General features: G+C 43.5%; 1 protein-coding gene across 1 annotated transcript in view; it reads left to right on the top strand.

The window, feature by feature from the left end:
- The window catches only part of PLEKHM3 (pleckstrin homology domain containing M3), a 203,934-nt gene that overhangs the window by 26,322 nt on the left and 158,710 nt on the right, over window positions 1-18,902 (top strand). The window contains exon 2 of the mRNA XM_043444821.1: window positions 53-963. Within this exon, the coding sequence (XP_043300756.1) occupies window positions 369-963 (595 nt within the window). The 5' untranslated portion in view covers window positions 53-368. The remainder of the gene's footprint in view (window positions 1-52; window positions 964-18,902) is intronic.

Below are 18,902 nucleotides of genomic sequence, written 5' to 3' on the forward strand. Positions count from 1 at the left end.
TGTAGAATACAATGAACCATGTGCCAATGTTGTTCTGTTTATTTTCTTTCAGGAAATCAAAGATGGTCGTGATGTTGCTTTGACAAACACTTCCTGTTGTCTTGACAGTGGTATCCCCGAAGAGTATTCGCAAAGGAATATTTGTCTCCCAGTACCTTTGTTGATGACTGTTATCATCTAGAAAATGCTTTTCATGTTCGGGAAATCAGCCACCCTTGTGCTTGACCTGCTCCGGGCAGCTGAATGAAAGTTCCTTCCAGTTGCTTCCAGAACTCTCTTGCCCAAAACACTTCTCCTTGTTGGGTGAATGTTCATGAAGCCCTTTCCTGAACTAGTGTAGGAGGCTTTGGCCCCTTGGAGCGTATGACATGGAAGCTTTGGAAGTGGATGATATTAGCCCAGCCTTGGAAGTGACCGAGGATTTCTTTAATACTTTTGACAATAAGCTTGAAAAGGCTGTGCAGCAAGCAGAGGTTTATGGGATCCAAGAAGTCCCTGAACTGGTGGGGCGGGAGGTCCTCGGTAACATAGACAATGGTGCTATCAGAAATGTCACCTCCTTGGGCCAGGGGGGTGTGATCTGGGACCATTGTAAGACCAGGCTCTTAGACACCAAAGTTCCAAATGTCTTCCCTGCCAAAGAACAGTTTATGGTCCAGAAGGGGACAACCCCAGATAATCTGTCCTGGATGGAGCAAAAGGAAGCATCCACCTTTAATTTTTTCAACATCTGTCAGCGTCGAAGAGACAGGCCTCGTTCTGTGAATGACTTATTGGATGAGACCTCGACTTTTAAGCCTGGGCATGCTCGATCAAGGTCAGATATTACCCAGGTGGACTGGAGGGTGGTTCTCAAAACCATGCCTCTGCAGCAAGAAGTATCTCTTCAGGGCCCTCACTTCGCCAGGCCTTCTTTTCTGTTGGCCTCTTCAAACAAGGTAGAAGATGCTCAAGGAAATACAGGTATGTCTTCACAGCTGACTGCTATTGAACAGTGGTTGATGTTGCTTTGCCCCTCTTGCATCTACCTCATGAAAGTCTGCCTCTCCACTGTCCATGTCTGTCTTTGCCTACTTAATCCTCTTCTTCCATTTACTTTCACACTTACCTTATCTGAAGTCTCCAGTCTTATTGTCCTAGGAGCTACGGAGTGAAAGGATAACTGTGGTTAATTCTCTTCCTAATCTTGTTTGTTAGAATCAGAATATTCCCATAATTAATGCAGTCCTTTCCTTTGGCATTGCATGATACCACTTATTCACATCAGTAGATGTTTATCAGACCACACATTCGCCACAGTCTTGTACTATGAAGGCTTAAAAGATGTATGAAGACACAGTCCCTGCCCTAAAGAACTTCTCCTTAGGCTGAGGGGGTCAGACATTCCCAAAGTCTCAGGAAGACACCCAGTGATGAGAGAAAGGAGATGCTCCACTGAAACACCTGGAAGGGAATTTGGTTTAACTTTATGTTGGGATTTTTTTTTTAATGAGTGAGTGACACTGATTGTAGGAAGATAGAGGAAGGAGAGGACGCTTTGGGCTGGACTTGTCAGAAAAGGATAGTGAGACGTCGTGGAACGTGAGCTGGACCTTGAAGGACACTGCGTTGCAGAAAGAGAGTTGAGGTGGGAGGACTCTCGGTCAGGGTTATGGTGTGGACAGAGGGACAGACAGAGGAGTGTGGGCTGACCCTCGAGGAGATCAAAGGATCTCATGATGATCGTGCGAGGAACAGTGTGAAAAGGTTGCTTAGGACCTCATGGTGTAGGCCCCAAGCTTCTTTTTCTCTTGTTTTTTATGCATACACACGTGCACTTGGATACGTACTCATGTACTCACACGTGAACTTCCTCTTCTGTGAGACACGACAAACCATCTCTCTGTTTCAGCATTTTTCTTGATGATAACCTCATTTATACAGGCCTTATACATGTATACATTTATACAGTAATCACTTATTACTAACGATCCTTCAACTGCCTTGCATAACCTTTTAATCTGGATGCATGCGTGCATGCTGAGTCTCTTCAGTCGTGTCCTCCTCTTTGTGACCCCATGGGCTGTAGCCCTCCAGGCTCCCCGTCCACGGGATTCTCCAGGCAAGAACACTGGAGCAAGTTGCCCTGCCCTCCCTCAGGGGATCTTCCTGACCCAGGGATGAAACCCACATCTCTTATGTCTCCTGCACTGGCTATGGGTTCTTTACCACGAGCACCACCTTGGAAGCCCCAGTTTAGATGGCTTCTGCTCAATTAACTGGGGAGACTTTTTTTTGCACTTTGTTTCTGTCTTAGCGTTACACGTATTTATTTAAGAATGAGAGTTTTGCCTTAGGCTCAAGTACAAGTGGCTTCCCAGGTGGCTCAGTGGTAAAGGATCCACCTGCCAATGCAGAAGATGCGGGTTCTATCCCTGGGTCAGGACGATCCCCTGGAGGAGGAAATGGCAACCCACTTCAGTATTCTTGCCTGGAAAATTCCATGGACTGAAGAGCCTCGAGGGCTGTGGTCTATGGGGTCGCAAAAGAGTTGGACATGGCTGAGCAACTGGACACACACCCATGCTGTGTAAACAGTTGTGCTCATTGACTGGTAGGCAAGCTCAGTTCTTGTTTAGTTTCTTGGAGTTAACGTAGATTTTTTTAAAAATCACTAAACCCCTGTCAGCATTCTAAATCCCTGGCATAACCCAAATTAGGATGTTGTATCTACAGTTTTATTTTTCCTATCTTGTCTAGATTGTAAATGCAAAAACTGGCCTTCCTCAAGTTCTCTAAAGGAACCTAAACAGAGAACCTTCGTTAGCTGCTCCCTTGAGGATATGATGGACCATGATATTTACTTTTTAATTCTCAATTTTAAAAAATTTGAGTATTATGTGGAAATATAAGAACTGAATGGTATTTTGAAAAGCAAACTGTAACAAATGGCCTTTGCAGGTATTGATGTTATATCACCTGACCAGCTTTTGGGTATCCATGGAATACATGGTCTATCAGGAATTAATAAAGTTGGGAAATGATCTGCCAGATTTCTGACATCTTTTCTGTCTGGCCTGCTGTGGAGGACCGGAGATATAAATCTTGTTTGTGTTGCTCACTCGGTTGCGGGCAGGGGGAAGCAGGGCCCACTGGCCGCCCATTCTTGGGCTGGTGGGGAGGCTGTGTGGAGAGGAGTTAGATTCATGGCCTGTCACCCACTCTCCCAGCTGTAATTCTCACTGCGTTTGGGGGTGGGTGGGGGTGTGTCAGCACCCAGTTACGTCCTTGTCAAAATCAGCCAAGATCTTTGAGTGAACTTCACTTTAAAATCTTGGAAAGTAACCACCCACACTGCAGCCAGGCTCATTGTTCCTCTTGAAGGAGTATGCCCAAAGCCAAGGAAGGTACTGTGGTGTCTTGGCCAGAGCTGGAACTGAGGACCCAGGAGGTTTGGGGTGAGGCTAATCCTCATTCTTAAGCCTCAGACTTACACATCCCACTGCCTGGGGCATCTCTGCTGGAGTGTCCCACAGGCACTTGAAGTTCAGTGTCCAGAAAAGAGCCCATCATCCTCACATCCTCTGCTTCAGCTAACAGGGTAACAAGAGGCTGAGGACTCCGCAGAAGAAACAAACCTGAGTGAGGGGGGTTTCCATTGAGGAGGGCAGCTTGGCTTTGTGTTCAGCCCTTGTCTTTGTGTGTCTCCCTTACTTATGGGCTGTATTACTTTGTAGTCTTCTCCAGTTGATTTTTTACTCTTTTCTGGATCCTTCTCTGAGCTCATTTGAGTAGCTTAGAGACTTTCCAGGAGTGGGTTTCTCCTCAGCTGCCCCTTCCTCCTTTTTTGCCCACCCCCATCCCTTCTCTTGCCTTCATAACAATACACCTGAGGGTCGTCTTTATTAGGTAGGGCCTCGTGTCTTCCGCCTCATTTGGCAGTGACTAGCTGGGCTTTTGAGCCTTACTGAAGATAAACATTGCTCTGGGTATAAAGCAACTCAGATTTTGGCATATTGAGGGCAGTGGGTAGCTGAGGTATAGTAAGAGCTATTTGACTAATGGGCAAGCCTGTCTGAAGAAGGCCTTCTGGTCTGACAAGGTAGCGAGCGTATTAAAAAAATGACTCCATGTCTAGACTGTTAAGAGTTTCAATCCTTGTTTCAGTGTTTACTTGATGTGTAACATAGGGCAAGTTTCTTAACCTCTCTGAGCCTTTATTTTTTTGGCCATAAAGCATGGGATAATAGTATTTACCTCAGTATCTCATGAGCATTAAAGGGGCTGAAAGATCTAAAGTGCTTCTCAGAACTGTGTTTGGCACATGGTAAATACTTAAGTCTTCCCTGATGGCTCAGACAGTAAAGAATCTGCCTCCAATGCAGGAGGCCTGGGCTTGATCCCTAGGTCTGAAAGATCCCCTGGAGAAGGTAACGGCAACCCACTACAGTATTCTTGCCTGGGAAGTCACATGGACAGAGGAGCCTAGTGGGCTAGAGTCCATGGGGTCGCAAAGAGTCGGACACGAGAGAGCGACTAACACTTTCACTTTCAAACACTAAATAAATGTCTTAAACATTTAGTAATATTATTACTATTATAATTGAATTTGAAACTCATCCGTGAGAATCAAAGTGATCCTACCAGTCACTCCTGGTTTTTCCTGGCATAGTCAATTTCATAAAATGGCCTCACAATAAATATTTCTTCAGTTGGCCTTCCTGCATTGTACTTTCTCATAGCTATTCACTGGTTCCTTAATGAGATATAGACCATTCCTTGTCTCATACTGACTTGTCATCAACAGTTTACCGTCTTCCACACCAGAGTTTTTGGTCATCGAGGAAGGGATTGTCTCCCGTGCATTGTTTTATCCTCAGTACCTAATATAGGGCTCTAAACATAATACATACTCAAAACAATTTTTTACATGTGAGATGAACATAATTCTGATAGAAATAAAGCTGATAAATTAAGAACATCAACTTCTTTAGCTGGTTTATGCCTTTCGAGAAAAAGGACCACTCCACCGTCTTTTCCGAGGGCCTCGCCCCATCATCTCATAGCATCTCATACCTTGCATGTCTTTTCTGTGAAGTTCTTTAGCAGCAGTGAAAAATGAAGATTTGCTTTCATCTCAAAGGCTGCCGGGTACTCTCCTTGTGATAAGAGAGAATCAAACAGATATGGCTTAGAAAATAGCCCCTCGTGTTGGAAGAACGGTGTCCTGGCCTTGGAGGAGTCTCTGGATACCATCTCAGACTCTAGGGTCACACGGGCACGGTTAGGACTGCCCTTTGTAGAAGAATCTTCTGACTGCTGTTCGGTGAGCACAGAGCCTGGGGAGATGGCTGTGGTCTGCCCTTTATTCTTTCTGCAGTTGGCAGTCCTGGGAGGTAATTTTTTGCATCACTCTTCAACTTTTGCCTGTTCCCGCATAATGTTTCTTTATAGAAGACTATTGCTTTGGGTTTGAAGATCACTTCTCTACTAGGTTTTTGGTATATATGAGAGCAATATACATCAAACAGATCAATAGCCTCCTTGTCACTGTCAAAGCCAACATTCAAGCACCTGGTGTGTTATCCTCAGGGTAAGTGAGAGAGCCCAGGTGGAGAGAGAAGGGAAAAAATAATAATAATACTTACTTTGTTCACTGACTGTTTTAAGTGCTTTGCAGATAGTAGCTTATTTAATTCATTTTTACTGACCCCATTTTAAGGATGAGGAAACTGAGGCACAGGGAGCTTTAGTAACTAGTAGGCACAGTCCCCCTACTAGTAATAAGTGGATCCTCAAGTTGAACCTGGCACTCCTTCTTCAGAGTTCCTGCTCTTAACCATGAAGCTAGACCTGAACCCCTACTTTGGAAGCCAGTAGTTCTGTCTCCAGAACTCTGCAGTCTGGAAGCTGTGTTGGCAATCAGTCCCTGTTGGGGTAAAGGGTAGGAAGTGGTATGGAAGAAACAGACCTGGATAATGTTCATCAACTAAAATTAATCCCTTGGGGAATCACTGGTTAGGAAAAATTGAGACGCACCAAAGCAGTCTAGCTAAGCAAGGTTTGTTTCCTGCTTTAGCACATTTACTACACGGACAGTTGCGGAAGCTGGTCACAGTCCTTTAGGGGACCAGTGAGTCTGCAGAAGGAAGACTGCAGCTTTGCTCTTCACAGTCTTGAATGTTAGCCCTGCAGAAAAGCATGAGGGAACCGAACCCCTAGTTTGTGACCATGGAAAGAAGGCTCAGAGTTCTGCCCCATCTCCTGCTGCCTTTCTCAGTCTGACTCTGAAGCCGGTGAATGCATTCTCGAGATTCCATTGCCTCAGGCAGAGGCAAACCTTAGGTAGACTCTGCTAAGTGCTAAGTGAACAAAGGGTCCTGCCAGTGGGCCCTACAAGGTGGGTGGAGTATAGCTTGAATCCAACCTAGTTAAGACTGTCTGCATTACCTGAGGATGGAATTATCATGTCCAAAGGGTGAGGTCATAAACTGATGGGAAGGAATAGATCTAGGGAGACAGCAACAGTTCTTTTTCATCCCCCAGCTTTACCGAAGTATAATTGACAAAATTATAAGATATTTTAGGTGTCCGTCATGATTCGATACACGTATACACTACAGAAGCATGTATCCATCCGTTAAGTGACACATCCGTCACCTCACATCACAGGCAGTTATTTCTAAAGAACCTCAGGGTAGGTGAAAGTGAAAGTGGTAGTCATTCAGTCGAGTCCAACTCTTTGGGACCCCACGGACTGTACCTGCCAGGCCTCTCTGTCCATGGAGTTTCCCAGGCAAGAATACTGGAGTGGGTTGCCATTCCCTTCTCCAGGGATCTTCCCAACCCAGGGATCGAACGCAGGTCTCCTGCATTGCAGGCACATTCTTTACCACTGAGCCACCTCAGAGTAGCTGGTGGAGACCAGAGCTTCCCCAGGGCCAACTCCTCTCCTCCTGCCATCCCAGGGTCTGTGTTGCCCGGGGCAGCTGTAGCAAGGTGTGACTGGGAGCCAGTCCTGAGTGGCGGCCCTGCTCCCAGCACCAGAATGGCTCCTTTTTAGTCCTAGCACTATAGTAATCTTCATTCTATACAGACATGCTCCCAACTAGTATCTGCTTTAACCTGTTACCCCTTTGCACCACTATCATCCTACTCTTGTTTACTGAATAAATGATACAGCCGTAGGCAGCAGGGAATTTTCCATGGGATAAAGAAGATGAGGATGTAATACTGTAGAATTACAATCCAAATATAAACATATATTAAGGTAAGAACATGAAAAGTCATAGGAAAATGTGGACACTAGAATGTTATCAATGTGAAAATTAGGTGTACACACACACACACTTATTGCTCTGAATATATACATGTAGTAGAGGAAGGGGAGGCTTTATGGAAAGAACACTCACCTAGGGCTTGCAAGCGTTTTATCCCACCTCTGCTCCTAAGTCGCCACATAAACTTGGAAAAATCACTTGTCTGTTGCCTTTGGTTTGTAACTAGTAAAGCAGGTTAAGTTGTCTTTATAATCTTTTCCAACTCTAAAATGATTCTAAGATGTAGCTGAACTGACCTCGACTCATGGTTGTGTGGGAGCTAATTACTGTAGTCAGATCAGTGATGGAAAGTTGTGCTGGAAATATAGGCATGGTTGTAATTATTTTACGCAGAAGGATTTCTGTGTGCCTTGTGACTCTACTTCTGGATGAACTGCTGTTGCAATTTTTAAAATAAAAAAGTTTAAAAGAAATCCTTGGCCTTAGTGGTGGAGCTCTGAAACCCGAATCTGACTGGTGCTTCCCTCCTAGCTGTGTTCATGTTTTCATATGCGGGGCAAGCGTAGTGGTCAGCCGGGCTTTTGTGTCCGTCAGTCTCACTCTCTGGGACCTAGTACCAGTCCTCTGCGTGTGTTCCTTGTACTGAGATCTCATGTTGGGCTAGAACAACCTTGGCAGTATGATTTCTTTATCCTGAGTTCTGTGTTACTCCGTTTTAATTCCCTTTCCCCCCATCTTTCACTAGAGAAAAAAAAAAAGGCCAAATTTGGGACTTAAATTGACTGCCTTTTCAATTGTGACTTTTCTCAAAAGCCTTGGAGCCAACAGAAGTGGGAATATTCCTGTGGGCTTAGAACAAGTGAAGTCACCAGGACATGGCTCCTGCTGAATCTGTGATTCACCCTTCAGTACCATTAGTCAGTGCAAAGAAGTTGCAAAAATAGGTCACAGAAAGTTGATTTTATATGGTTGTATAGTTTCCACTGGTTATATTTTTCGGAAACAACATGCCTCATCGCCAACCGGCATCCTAATTCCTAACAAATCTATATGGGAACTCTGAAAATGAAGTGTCTTTGACTTTTTTTTGTGGTGGTTCTGTTAATGTATTTTATCTTTCTTGGCTAAGGAGGACTATAGTTACTAATTTTACAAACGTCTAGAGTTACCTTCTTAAAACACAGATCTTTTCTTACTACTCTGTTCTTAAAAATGAATCATGGTTCCCAATTCTTTAGAAAAATCAAGTATAAATTTTCTAAAACATCCAAATAATCTTTCTAAGTTTATCATCTGCACCTTTCTTCCCCACCTAGTGATAAAGATCCCTGGTGTTATTTGCTCAGTCATGTCCGACTCTTTGTGACCCCGACTATAGCCTGCCAGGCTGCTCTGTCCATGGGATTTTCCAGGCAAGAATACTGGAGTGGGTTGCCATTTCCTTCTCCAGGGGATCTTCCCAACCCAGAGATCAAACCTGGTTCTCCTGCATTGCAGGCAGATTCTTTACCATCTGAGCCACCATGGAAGCCCCTTCCTCCCCCATCTAGGTGCTAATTTGAATGTGCCATGTGTGTTCAACCAACTTAGCCTTTGCTCATGATGTCTCTTCACCCAGAAGACCTTCCCAGCCTTCTTTACTTTTCACAATCCTCCATTATTTTTCAAGGATCAGTTCAAATGCCACATCCTCTCTGAGACCTTTCCATCTTTTCTATTTTTTTAAATTGAAGTATAGATGACTTACAATATTGCATTGTAATATTACATTATTGTAATTACATATTGCAATATTGCAATAAATACATTATTGTATTACAATATTGCAATATTACTTACAATATTGCATTGTAACTTCTGGTGTACAATGTAGTGATACACTGTTTTTATACACTGTACTCTATATAAAGTTATTATAAAATATTGCCATATTTCTTGTACTGTGCATTACGTTCTTGTAACTTATTTATATCTGCTAGTTCATACCTTCCTTCACCTATCTTTCTCCTTTTCTGACCTCTTTCCCCTCTAATAACAACTGGTTTGTTCTCTGTATCTGTGTATTTTTAATTACAATTATGTTTTTTCTTTTACTTCATGTTTCCACAGCACATTTTATTCTGCTATGCATTATAGGTATTTGCTTGACCATTCACCTCTCACACTAGGTTGGCAGTTCTTTGATGCAGTGAATTGTAGACAACTTTCTATCATATCAGGTATGAGCCTATGCAGGCTGTTTGGCTGAATTCTATGTTTTGGTACTTGGAAAATCAGGATGCACAGTTTTTTTTGTTTCCAGAATGAAAATGACCTGACCTCTGTTTCAGTTTTTCTTACCCAAAGCTTGAGTCAAGTTGAGTAAAGTTAGTTATTATTAATAATGTCAGCAAGAGCTATCATTTAGTGAGTTAACTTTATGCCCAGACCTGTGCTAAGAAGTGTTCATCTGTTATCTTATTTAATATTAATAATAATTTAATATGTTAGATAATATTGTCCTGATTTTACAAAGGAGAACATGGAGGCTTAGAAAAGGTAATCTCACCAAGGCCATCAGGCTGTAAGTGGAGAAGCTCCAGGCCCACTCTGGAGGCCACACGTAACCACGATATAAAACTGCCTCTCAAGTCTGAGGAAGCTTCGGACTCATTCCCTCCACCGCAAATAAAACACAGTGTGATCTAGATTGAAAATCTGGAGGTTGGCATTCCACCCTCAACTTGCACACTTTGTGGTATACCCTCGGCCAAGTCATTTTGTTTCCTGGAACCTCATTCCAAATCTGTTAAATCAGTTAAAATGCTTTTAGAAGCAAGTAATAGAATACTCAACTCAGTAAAAGGTGGCATAAATAGTGAGGCCATTTATCATTTTATTTTTTCATCTAACAGATAGCTATTGGACATAGAGCATATCAGGCACTGTAGGCAGTAAATACTTAAGGACACCTCCCTCTGGTGGCTCCAGAGTCATCAAAGATCCAGGTACTTTTCATCTTTTTTCTCTGCTGTCCTCAGTATATTGGTGGTGTCTCTTCTTTCCCTCATTGATGCAAGATGGCTGCATTAGCCCCAAAGATATGTATCAGCAGCCAAAGTCAGGAAGGGAGAAAGCAGGGGGCCTTGTCTGGGTCTTTTCTCAGAGGACCCCAAGAGCACCCCATCAGCAGTCAGAACTGGGTTACATACTGGTCCCTAAAACAACCTCTGGCAAAGGAAAATGGGGTTACCAATTGCTTTAAACAAACCATGATACTTTCTGTGGGGGCGGGGAGAAGCCATCTCCACACCTAAACACAATTAGGGTTCTCTTGGTAAAGATGAACTAGAGAGATAGCTAACAGAGTAGACAGGTGCCTGACAGGCTCTGCCTCAGATAGGGCTGGGCTGAAGAGACTTCTACCCCCTTCCGCCGCTGAGTTTCTGTGACTCAGTGTTACCCAAAGATGGAGCACTTATCTTAAACTCTGGTGGCCTCAGTAAGGGAGATTCTTTTATACTTAATTCCTATAGATTAATGAAACAGAATGAGAAGCTCACCGTGGCAGACAGTGAGCATCATTTGAAAGCTGATGTTTGGAAATGTTTTCTGAGTAAAAAAAAAGTTCCATAAACACTAGAGATTATCCTTGTTACAGAAGACAGAAAACCTCTGAATTTAAGAGGTCGAGTCTGTGATCTTCTGGTCAGGTTCACATCCAAAAAGTAAAATTGACCAGGTCTGTGTTGACTGGTACACTATCACTGTTGCTCACGGCACAAAGAACTTAGATGGAGAAGATCCCTAGCCGTGTATCTAGCTCCTACATAGTCAGCTATGTTATAGGTCTGTTTCTTCTAGAGCCTACACAGATAGCATGTCCTTTCCCCTAAGTTTATGAAGGGAAAACAAATGGGATGTTCTCTTTCACCAACAAAGAAAAACCTCCGAAGTAGCTCATGGAAGAGATACCACTTGAGCTTAGTTCATTTCTCCCAGAATAAGTTTGTTAATGACCATCCGTGAGCACTGCAGTGGCCAGCACTGTGTACCGTATATAAAATGTCCAGGACCCAGCCCGTCTTTGATTCCTGTAGATCATTCTCTTCATGTTCTTTGCTGTGGGCATTTGTGGCAGTGTCATAATTGACACGCATCCTGTTAAATTTATTTCCCTCCTGTGACTCTAATGAGAACAAAGACCCAAATACTAGTTAACTTCTCCCTAGTTTCTGGCTTAAACACGGTCAGATACTAGAATATGAAACAAATAGACTTGGAAAGCAAAGAGACTTGATTGATCTAGCATGTCAGAGAAGTCTTCATTGAGGAAAGGATGTTCCGGCTGAGGTTTGAGGGTTGAGCACATAGCGGAGCGGAGGTGGAGAGGAACACAGCCTGCGTGGGGGTGGTCAGAGGCTAAGCCAGAGCAGGACTCATAATGGACTACGAGTTTATGGAGGACCTTCAAAGCCAGACAGAGAGAATTAGCGTGGTATATTGGGCAAGAAGCACTTGAACATTTCTTGAGAGTCAAGATTGAAAGGATATGGACTTCCCTGGTGATCCAGTGGTTGAGACTCTGAGCTTCCACTGCAGGGGACATGGGTTTGATCCTTGGTGGGGGAACTAAGGTCCTGCATGCCACTCTTGTCCTCTCTCCCTCTCTTTGCACACTGCACTCCCGGGGAGAAATAACTTCCAGGCAGCTTTAGGAGAGGAAGCAGGCATGTGTCACTCAGCCTCTGCAGGAAACACTGATTCTGGCCCGCTCCTCTCGATGTAGTTTGCCACCCATCAGCCCTGTGTGGGCTGCCCCCTGGGAGGGAAGGTCTATGTTGAGTGATCTAGTGATTCGCTGGATCCAGTGATCCAGTGTTGCTGGTGACTCACAGGTAAGTCTGTGTAATTCTGGGGTTTTGTTCCTGGCTACACCCCTAACCTGTAACCTCCAGCTGGCTCATGTTCGGATTGCTATGAGTCTGACTACCCTCTATCAATCTCAGTTGGTTTGCAACTTGGTTGAAGAAGAGAGATGCTATTTGCTGGGTCCCCTCAGGCCCTAAGAGTATGGAAGGATTGGTCGATGGGGTGGAAATGAGAAAACTCTGCCAGTCATCATGATGTGAAGTGATGAGGCTCAAATTAGGATGACCGTGGCAAAAGAGAAAGTGGGACTTTTCTCTTTTGTGAGAAGTGAAAGTGAAAAGAGAAAGTGACTTTCCCCAGCACTGGCTCCATAAAAGAAAGTGACTTTTCTCTTTTGTGAAAAGAGAAGGAACGGCTGTCCTTGGGCTGTGAACTCTTGACAGGATCTGTCTGACTCACTTGGTGTTCCCACAGATCCCAGCAGAGGCCTTTGTGCGTGCATCCAACAAGTGCTTGTGGAGCCAGTGCCGCTAATGTGGGGGTGAGAGGGACGTCCAGGTCCCTGTCTTCAAGGAGCAGCAGTTCTTTGAAAGAAATAAAAGAAGGTTGTAAGATAAGAGACTGAGAGGGGCCCTTTAGCTGAGGTGCTGAGGGGCGGTGGCCCCACTGAGGATGGCACCTTTGAGGTGAAAAGCTGAGGAGATGGAGACGTCAGTGGAGCCGGGGGGAGATGTGCCAGGGAGAGGACACAGCAGCTCCAGAGTCCTCGAGGCCAGAAAGCACTCAGCTCGTTCAGAAAACACAAGAGGCTTTTGGCTGGAGTCAGAGAAGAAATGTGAGATGGTGTGAGGTGAGGTCAGAGCTGTAGTCAGAGGCCAGACTGTGCCGGACAGAAAGCAGAGACGTTGGAAGCATCTAGAATCTGGAGGAAGGAGACAGATTGAGGCGTCGGAGAGGCAGGTGCAAGTGAGTACTTTGGAATAGACACAGTACACTTTGGGATATTAGAAGGCAAGAGAAGAGATCGTAGAGGGGTAATTTTCAGATGTAATAGAGGAAGAGTCTGAAGAAGAGGGAGATTCCACCTTCAGAGTGCAGGTGGAAGGTCTTTTCCTGGTCTTCCTTTGAGACCAGAAGCTGAACTAGGAAACAGATCAACTGAATTCTTAAGATGTGTCAGGCATCATTCTGAGAGTTACTGATCTCTCCTTCATAATAATACAATGAGGTAGGTACTGTTATGCATGCGTGCTAAGTCGCTTCAGTCCTGTCCAACTCTTTGCAACCCTATGGATTGTAGCCCACCAGGCATTATAGCCCATCCCAGCCCACCTTGGGATTCTCCAGGCAAGGGTATTGGGAATGGGTTGCCATGCCCTCTTCCAGGGGATGCTCCTGACCCAGGGATCGCACCCACATCTCTTAACATCTCTTATGTCTCCTGCAGGGGGATTCTTTAGCAGGCAGATTCTTCACCACTAGCACCACCTGGGAAGCCCAGGTGCTATTATAGCCCCATTTTAAAGATGATAAAACTGAAACTTGGGTTAAGGCATTTGTCCAGGGTTACCCAGACAGTTAGGACAGAATTATGATATAAACTTCGGCCAGCTGGCTTAAGCACCTGTGGTCTTAACCAGTGTGCTCTCTTACACTTGTAGAGTACATTGGTTAGTGTAATGTTGAAGTGAAGCCAAGTAAAATATATATAAAGGCCCTCACTCTGGTGCACATAGAAAGAGATGGTAGAATTTGGAGTTTGAAGGACTGAAAAAGGCGTGGAAAAATTGTTCTGGGATTGTGTTTGAGATCCACAAAATGAATAAAAGAATGAATTGCCAGGATTAAAGCAATAAAAGAAGTTAAACAACATGAATTTATGTTTGACCAGCGCTCTGGTCTGAATATTTGCATCCTTCCTAATTCATATGTTAAACTTGTGGCCCCAGAAGTTATAGAATTAGGAGGGGGCTTTGCAGGATGCTTATTAGGATGTGAGGGTGGGGCCCTCTTTTCATATTTATTCGTCTTGCTATACGAACTTAAATGTTTCCTTTAATTTGCCTAGATAATTTTGGTTGGGAATATTGTCAGCACATAGGCTTTTGAGTTCTTTGAAAACATTAAAACATTGCTCTTTGTCTTTCATTCTGAACTATTGCCTGATCTTTGGGAGTCCTATTCCTAGGACTTCATTCCTTGTCTTGACTCAGGCCATTCAGACTTTCTTGGTATACTAAATGTTTACCTAAATGTTTCATTAACTGTGATCTGGGACATGCATTAAAAAAAAAAATGGTGGTTTTTTAAAAACAAAATTGCATAAAGTGACCAAAATGGAAGCACATTTTGTTTAATTACATATGGTAATATCTGTGAATAAGTCTCACTATTGTTTATATTATTATTACATATATATATAAAATGTCTAAAAGCTTAGTCTCAGACACTCTACAGTCTGGGCAGAAGGATTGTGAGTGCTGGGATGTGGAGGCAGAAACCTTTTTTTACATTTCTTATTGATTTTCTTGGAATATTTTATTATATAATTTAATACATATTTGATGAGTGTGAAATAGTATCTGAAATATGAGTCACCAGGGTGGATAGCCATAGAGCCTTGTGGCTTCAGGGGAGGACAGCTGTGTTCAACTAGAGGGGATGAGGAAAGGCCTCGGGAAGAGGTGAGATTTTATACTAGCTCTTACATAAGAGGAAAACATGGACAAGAAGAGATTCGAGGAAATCTCGGCTGGGGGGATCAGTGAGAGAGAATCCATGGTTGGGAGGGGCCAGTAGTAAAAGTCACAGCAAGTCCCCTCGCTGGAGTGTGGGAGTGGAGGAGAGTGGCTGGAGTGTGTGGAAGGCCCCTGGAGAAATTCATAACAGAGGGATCAGGCTAACATCCTTTGACCCTCCTAATCAATCTCCACATCCCTACAAGCAGGACAGCCACCTGTGGCATATTCTCACAAAAAAGAAGAGCTTGAGATCTATATAGCAGTTGACAGTAAACCTAGGAAACAGGAGCATTTGAACAATACCCTGAGGATACATTCAGCCAAATCCAGGCCATGCGAAATTCTACAGGACAAAGGGACTAATTTCTTCAATATATTGTTGCTGTTCAGTTGCTAAGTTGTGTCCGACTCTTGTGACCCCATGGACTGTAGCCTGCCAGGCTCTTCTGTCCATGGGATTTCCCAGGCAAGAATACTGGAGTGGGTTGCCATTTCCTCCTCCAGGGGATCTTCCCGACCCAGGGATTGAACCTGCATCTCCTGCATTGGCAGGAAGATTCTTTACTTCTGAGTCACTGCTGCTGCTGCTGCTAAGTCGCTTCAGTCGTGTCCGACTCTGTGCCACCCCAGAGACCGCAGCCCACCAGGCTCCGCCGTCCCTGGGATTCTCCAGGCAAGAACACTGGAGTGGGTTGCCATTTCCTTCTCCATCTGAGCCACTAGAGAAGTCCAAAATATATGCCATGACAAAGAAGGAGAAAGAGGGAATTGTTACAGATTTAAAGAGACTTAAAAGACGTATCACAACTGTATGATCACAAACAGGCTGTGGAAAATTCTTAAAGAGTTGAGAATACCAGACCACCTTACCTGCCTCCTGAGAAAGCTGTATGCAGGTCAAGAAGCAACAGTTAGAACTGGACATGGAACAATGGGCTGGTTCAAAACTGGAAACGAGTACGTCAAGGCTGTATATTGTCACCCTACTTATTTAACTTCTATACAGAGTACATCATGCGAAATGCCAGCCTGGATGAAGCACAAGCTGGAATCAAGATTACTGGGAGAAATATCAATAACCTCAGATATGCAGATGACACCACCCTTATGGCAGAAAGTGAAGAAGAACTAAAGAGCCTCTTGATGAAAGTGAAAGAGGAGAGTGAAAACGCTGGTTTAAAGCTTAGCGTTCAAAAAACGAAGATCATGGCATCTGGTCCCATCACTTCATGGCAAATAAATGGGGAAACAGTGGAAACAGTGATAGACTTTTATTTTCTTGGGCTCCAAAATCACTGCAGATGGTGCTGCAGCCATGAAATTAAAAGACGCTTGCTCCTTGGAAGAAAATCTATGACCAACCTAGACAGCATGTTAAAAAGCAGAGACATTACTTTGCCACAAAGTTATGTATAATCAAAGCTATGATTTTTCCAGTAGTCATGTATGGATGTGAGAGTTGGACCATAAAGAAAGCTTTGCTCCAAAGAATTGATGCTTTTGAACTATGGTGTTGGAGAAGACTCTTGAGAGTCTCTTGGACCACAAGGAGATCATACCAATCAGTCTTAAAGGAAATCAACCCTGAATATTCATTGGGGGGACTGAGACTGAGACTGAAGCTCCCATACTTTGGCCACCTGATGCAAAGAATTCTCATTAGAAAAGACCCTGATGTTGGGAGGGGCTTCCTTGATAGCTCAGTTGGTGAAGAATCTACCTGCAATGCAGGAGACCCTTAATGTTTGGGGCATGAAAATGGTATGATATATATTGTAAAGCTCTTATCTTTTAGATTGGAGGTATAGCCTGAAGTATTGACATTAGAAATGATGAAATGTTTGCAATTTGCTTTCAAATATTCCAGCAAACACACACACGAAGCATGAGTTGGAGAAGAAACAATAGCAGAAACTCGGTGATTTTTAAAAATTTATTTATTTATTTAAATTGGAGGCTAATTACTTTACAGTATTGTGGTGGTTTCTGCCATACATCGAAATCAATCAGCCACGGATGTACAGGTGTTGCCATCCAGAGCCCCCCTCCCATCCCTCTGGGTCATCCCAGTGCGCCAGCTTTGAGTGCCCCGTTTCATGCATCGAACTTGGACTCTATTTCACAGCTGGTAATATACATGTTTCAATGCTAGCTTTGCAAATCATCCCACCCTCACCTTCTCCCACAGAGTCCAAAAGTCTGTTCTTCGTATCTGTGTCTTTTGCTGTCTCTCATATAGGGTAGTTGTTACCATCTTTCTAAATTCCATATATATGCGTTAATATACTGTACTGGTGTTTTTCTTTCTGACTTACTTCACTCTGTGTAATAGGCTCCAGTTTCATCTACCTCATTAAAACTGATTCAAATGCATTCTTTTTAATAGCTGAGTAACATTCCATTTTGTGTATGTACCACAACTTTCTTATTCATTCGTCTGCCGATGGACATCTAGGTTGCTCCCATGCCCTAGCTATTGTAAACAGTGCTGCAATGAACATTGGGATACATGTGTCTCGTTCAATTCTGGTTTCCTCGATGTGTATGCCCAGCAGTGGGATTGCTGGGTCGTATGGCAGATCTATTTCCAGTTTTTTAAGGAATCTCCACACTGTTCTTAATAGTGGCTGTACTAGTTTGCATTCCCACCAATAGTGTAGAAGTTTGGTAGTTTTTTCAGACTGAGGGTTGGGTCCATAGGAGAACGTAAGGTCAACCTAAGGAGTTTGAACTTTATTATGTAGGACTAGGAAACTTGTGCAGGGTTTTGGACTGATGAGGAGGCATGAGAAAGGTTATAAGTGGCCCGGAAAGGTTACCCTGGTAACTGAGTGGGACATGGTGGGTGGGGAGGACTCACCATGGGAGCCCATTTAAGATCTTGATTAAGATGGTGGCTGTGAGAGTGGAAACTTTTTTTTGGAGAACAGAGAGAGGAAATAATGGCAAAAGAGGAACTCTTTGGTGGGTTGGCAGTACAGAAATGAATCAGGTGCATAAGATGGGGAAATCCCCCTTTCCTCTTCAGTCAGTGGCAAATTTTGTCCTTAAGCCACTGCTCTGAGTGGTATGGGCCAAGGAGAGCGAAAAGGGATCTTTGTTCAGGAGGAGCTGGGCCGGGTCTTCATGACTGGCCACAGTGGAAAGCAGTGGGTAAACAGAATTCTCGGGTTCTTTTTGTTTATGTTTTTGTCTTATTTCTTGCTCTTTTTCACAAGAGGATTAGTCTCTTCTAGTTTCAGTATGAAATTTAAAGACGCAGTGATTCATTTTGATCACCTTTCTGTTTTCATTGGGGAAATGGTGATAATCTTTGTCAGAGGTTCTACCTGAATCATTTATGATATTAGTTAAGACAGAGATAATATTGTTCATTTGTGAAATGGAACACTTTAGAAAAATGTAGATGATGAAATGATATGGTCTGGAGAAATAAAAATTGACCTATGGTAAATTAATGAAAGCTTGGATTTAAGTGTATAACTTCTGATTTGTCAATAGCAAAAATATTCAAGATAAGCTTCAGATTCAGTAGAAAGTAACAGCAAGAGATTAAAAAGAGATTAAAGAGATTAAACAGCCCTCTACAGTCAATGATAATTCATACTTCACACACAACATACTGATAAGGTTTGATATAAACAGGCCCTCCAAAAAGGAATACACTCTGAGAATAGTTTTCTGATCACATCTGTTCTCTTCTTTTTCAAGAAATTACACTTCAAACTGCTGTCTATAAGGATGGGTCATTTCCTATGATTAAACCCCCTCTTCTCTTTCTCAGTTTAACATACCTATTTAGAGAGGGCTGAGCTGAGGTAGGAAGAAAATATTGAAACACTCTACATTCTTGACCTTATTCTGCAGCAAGAAGGTCGGGGAACTTTTGAGACTCCCTACTGGACTTCCATTCAGTCCACCCAAGCTGGCGTCTGTTCTCCTAGCTTATAAAGGCTTCCTAGGTGTCTCAGTGGTAAAGAACCCGCCTGCCAGTGCAGGAGACATGGGTTCAATCCCTGGGTCAGGAAAATCCCCTGGAGGAGAAAATGGC

This window comes from Cervus canadensis, chromosome 24, assembly GCF_019320065.1.
Source record: "Cervus canadensis isolate Bull #8, Minnesota chromosome 24, ASM1932006v1, whole genome shotgun sequence".
Lineage (NCBI taxonomy): Eukaryota > Metazoa > Chordata > Mammalia > Artiodactyla > Cervidae > Cervus > Cervus canadensis.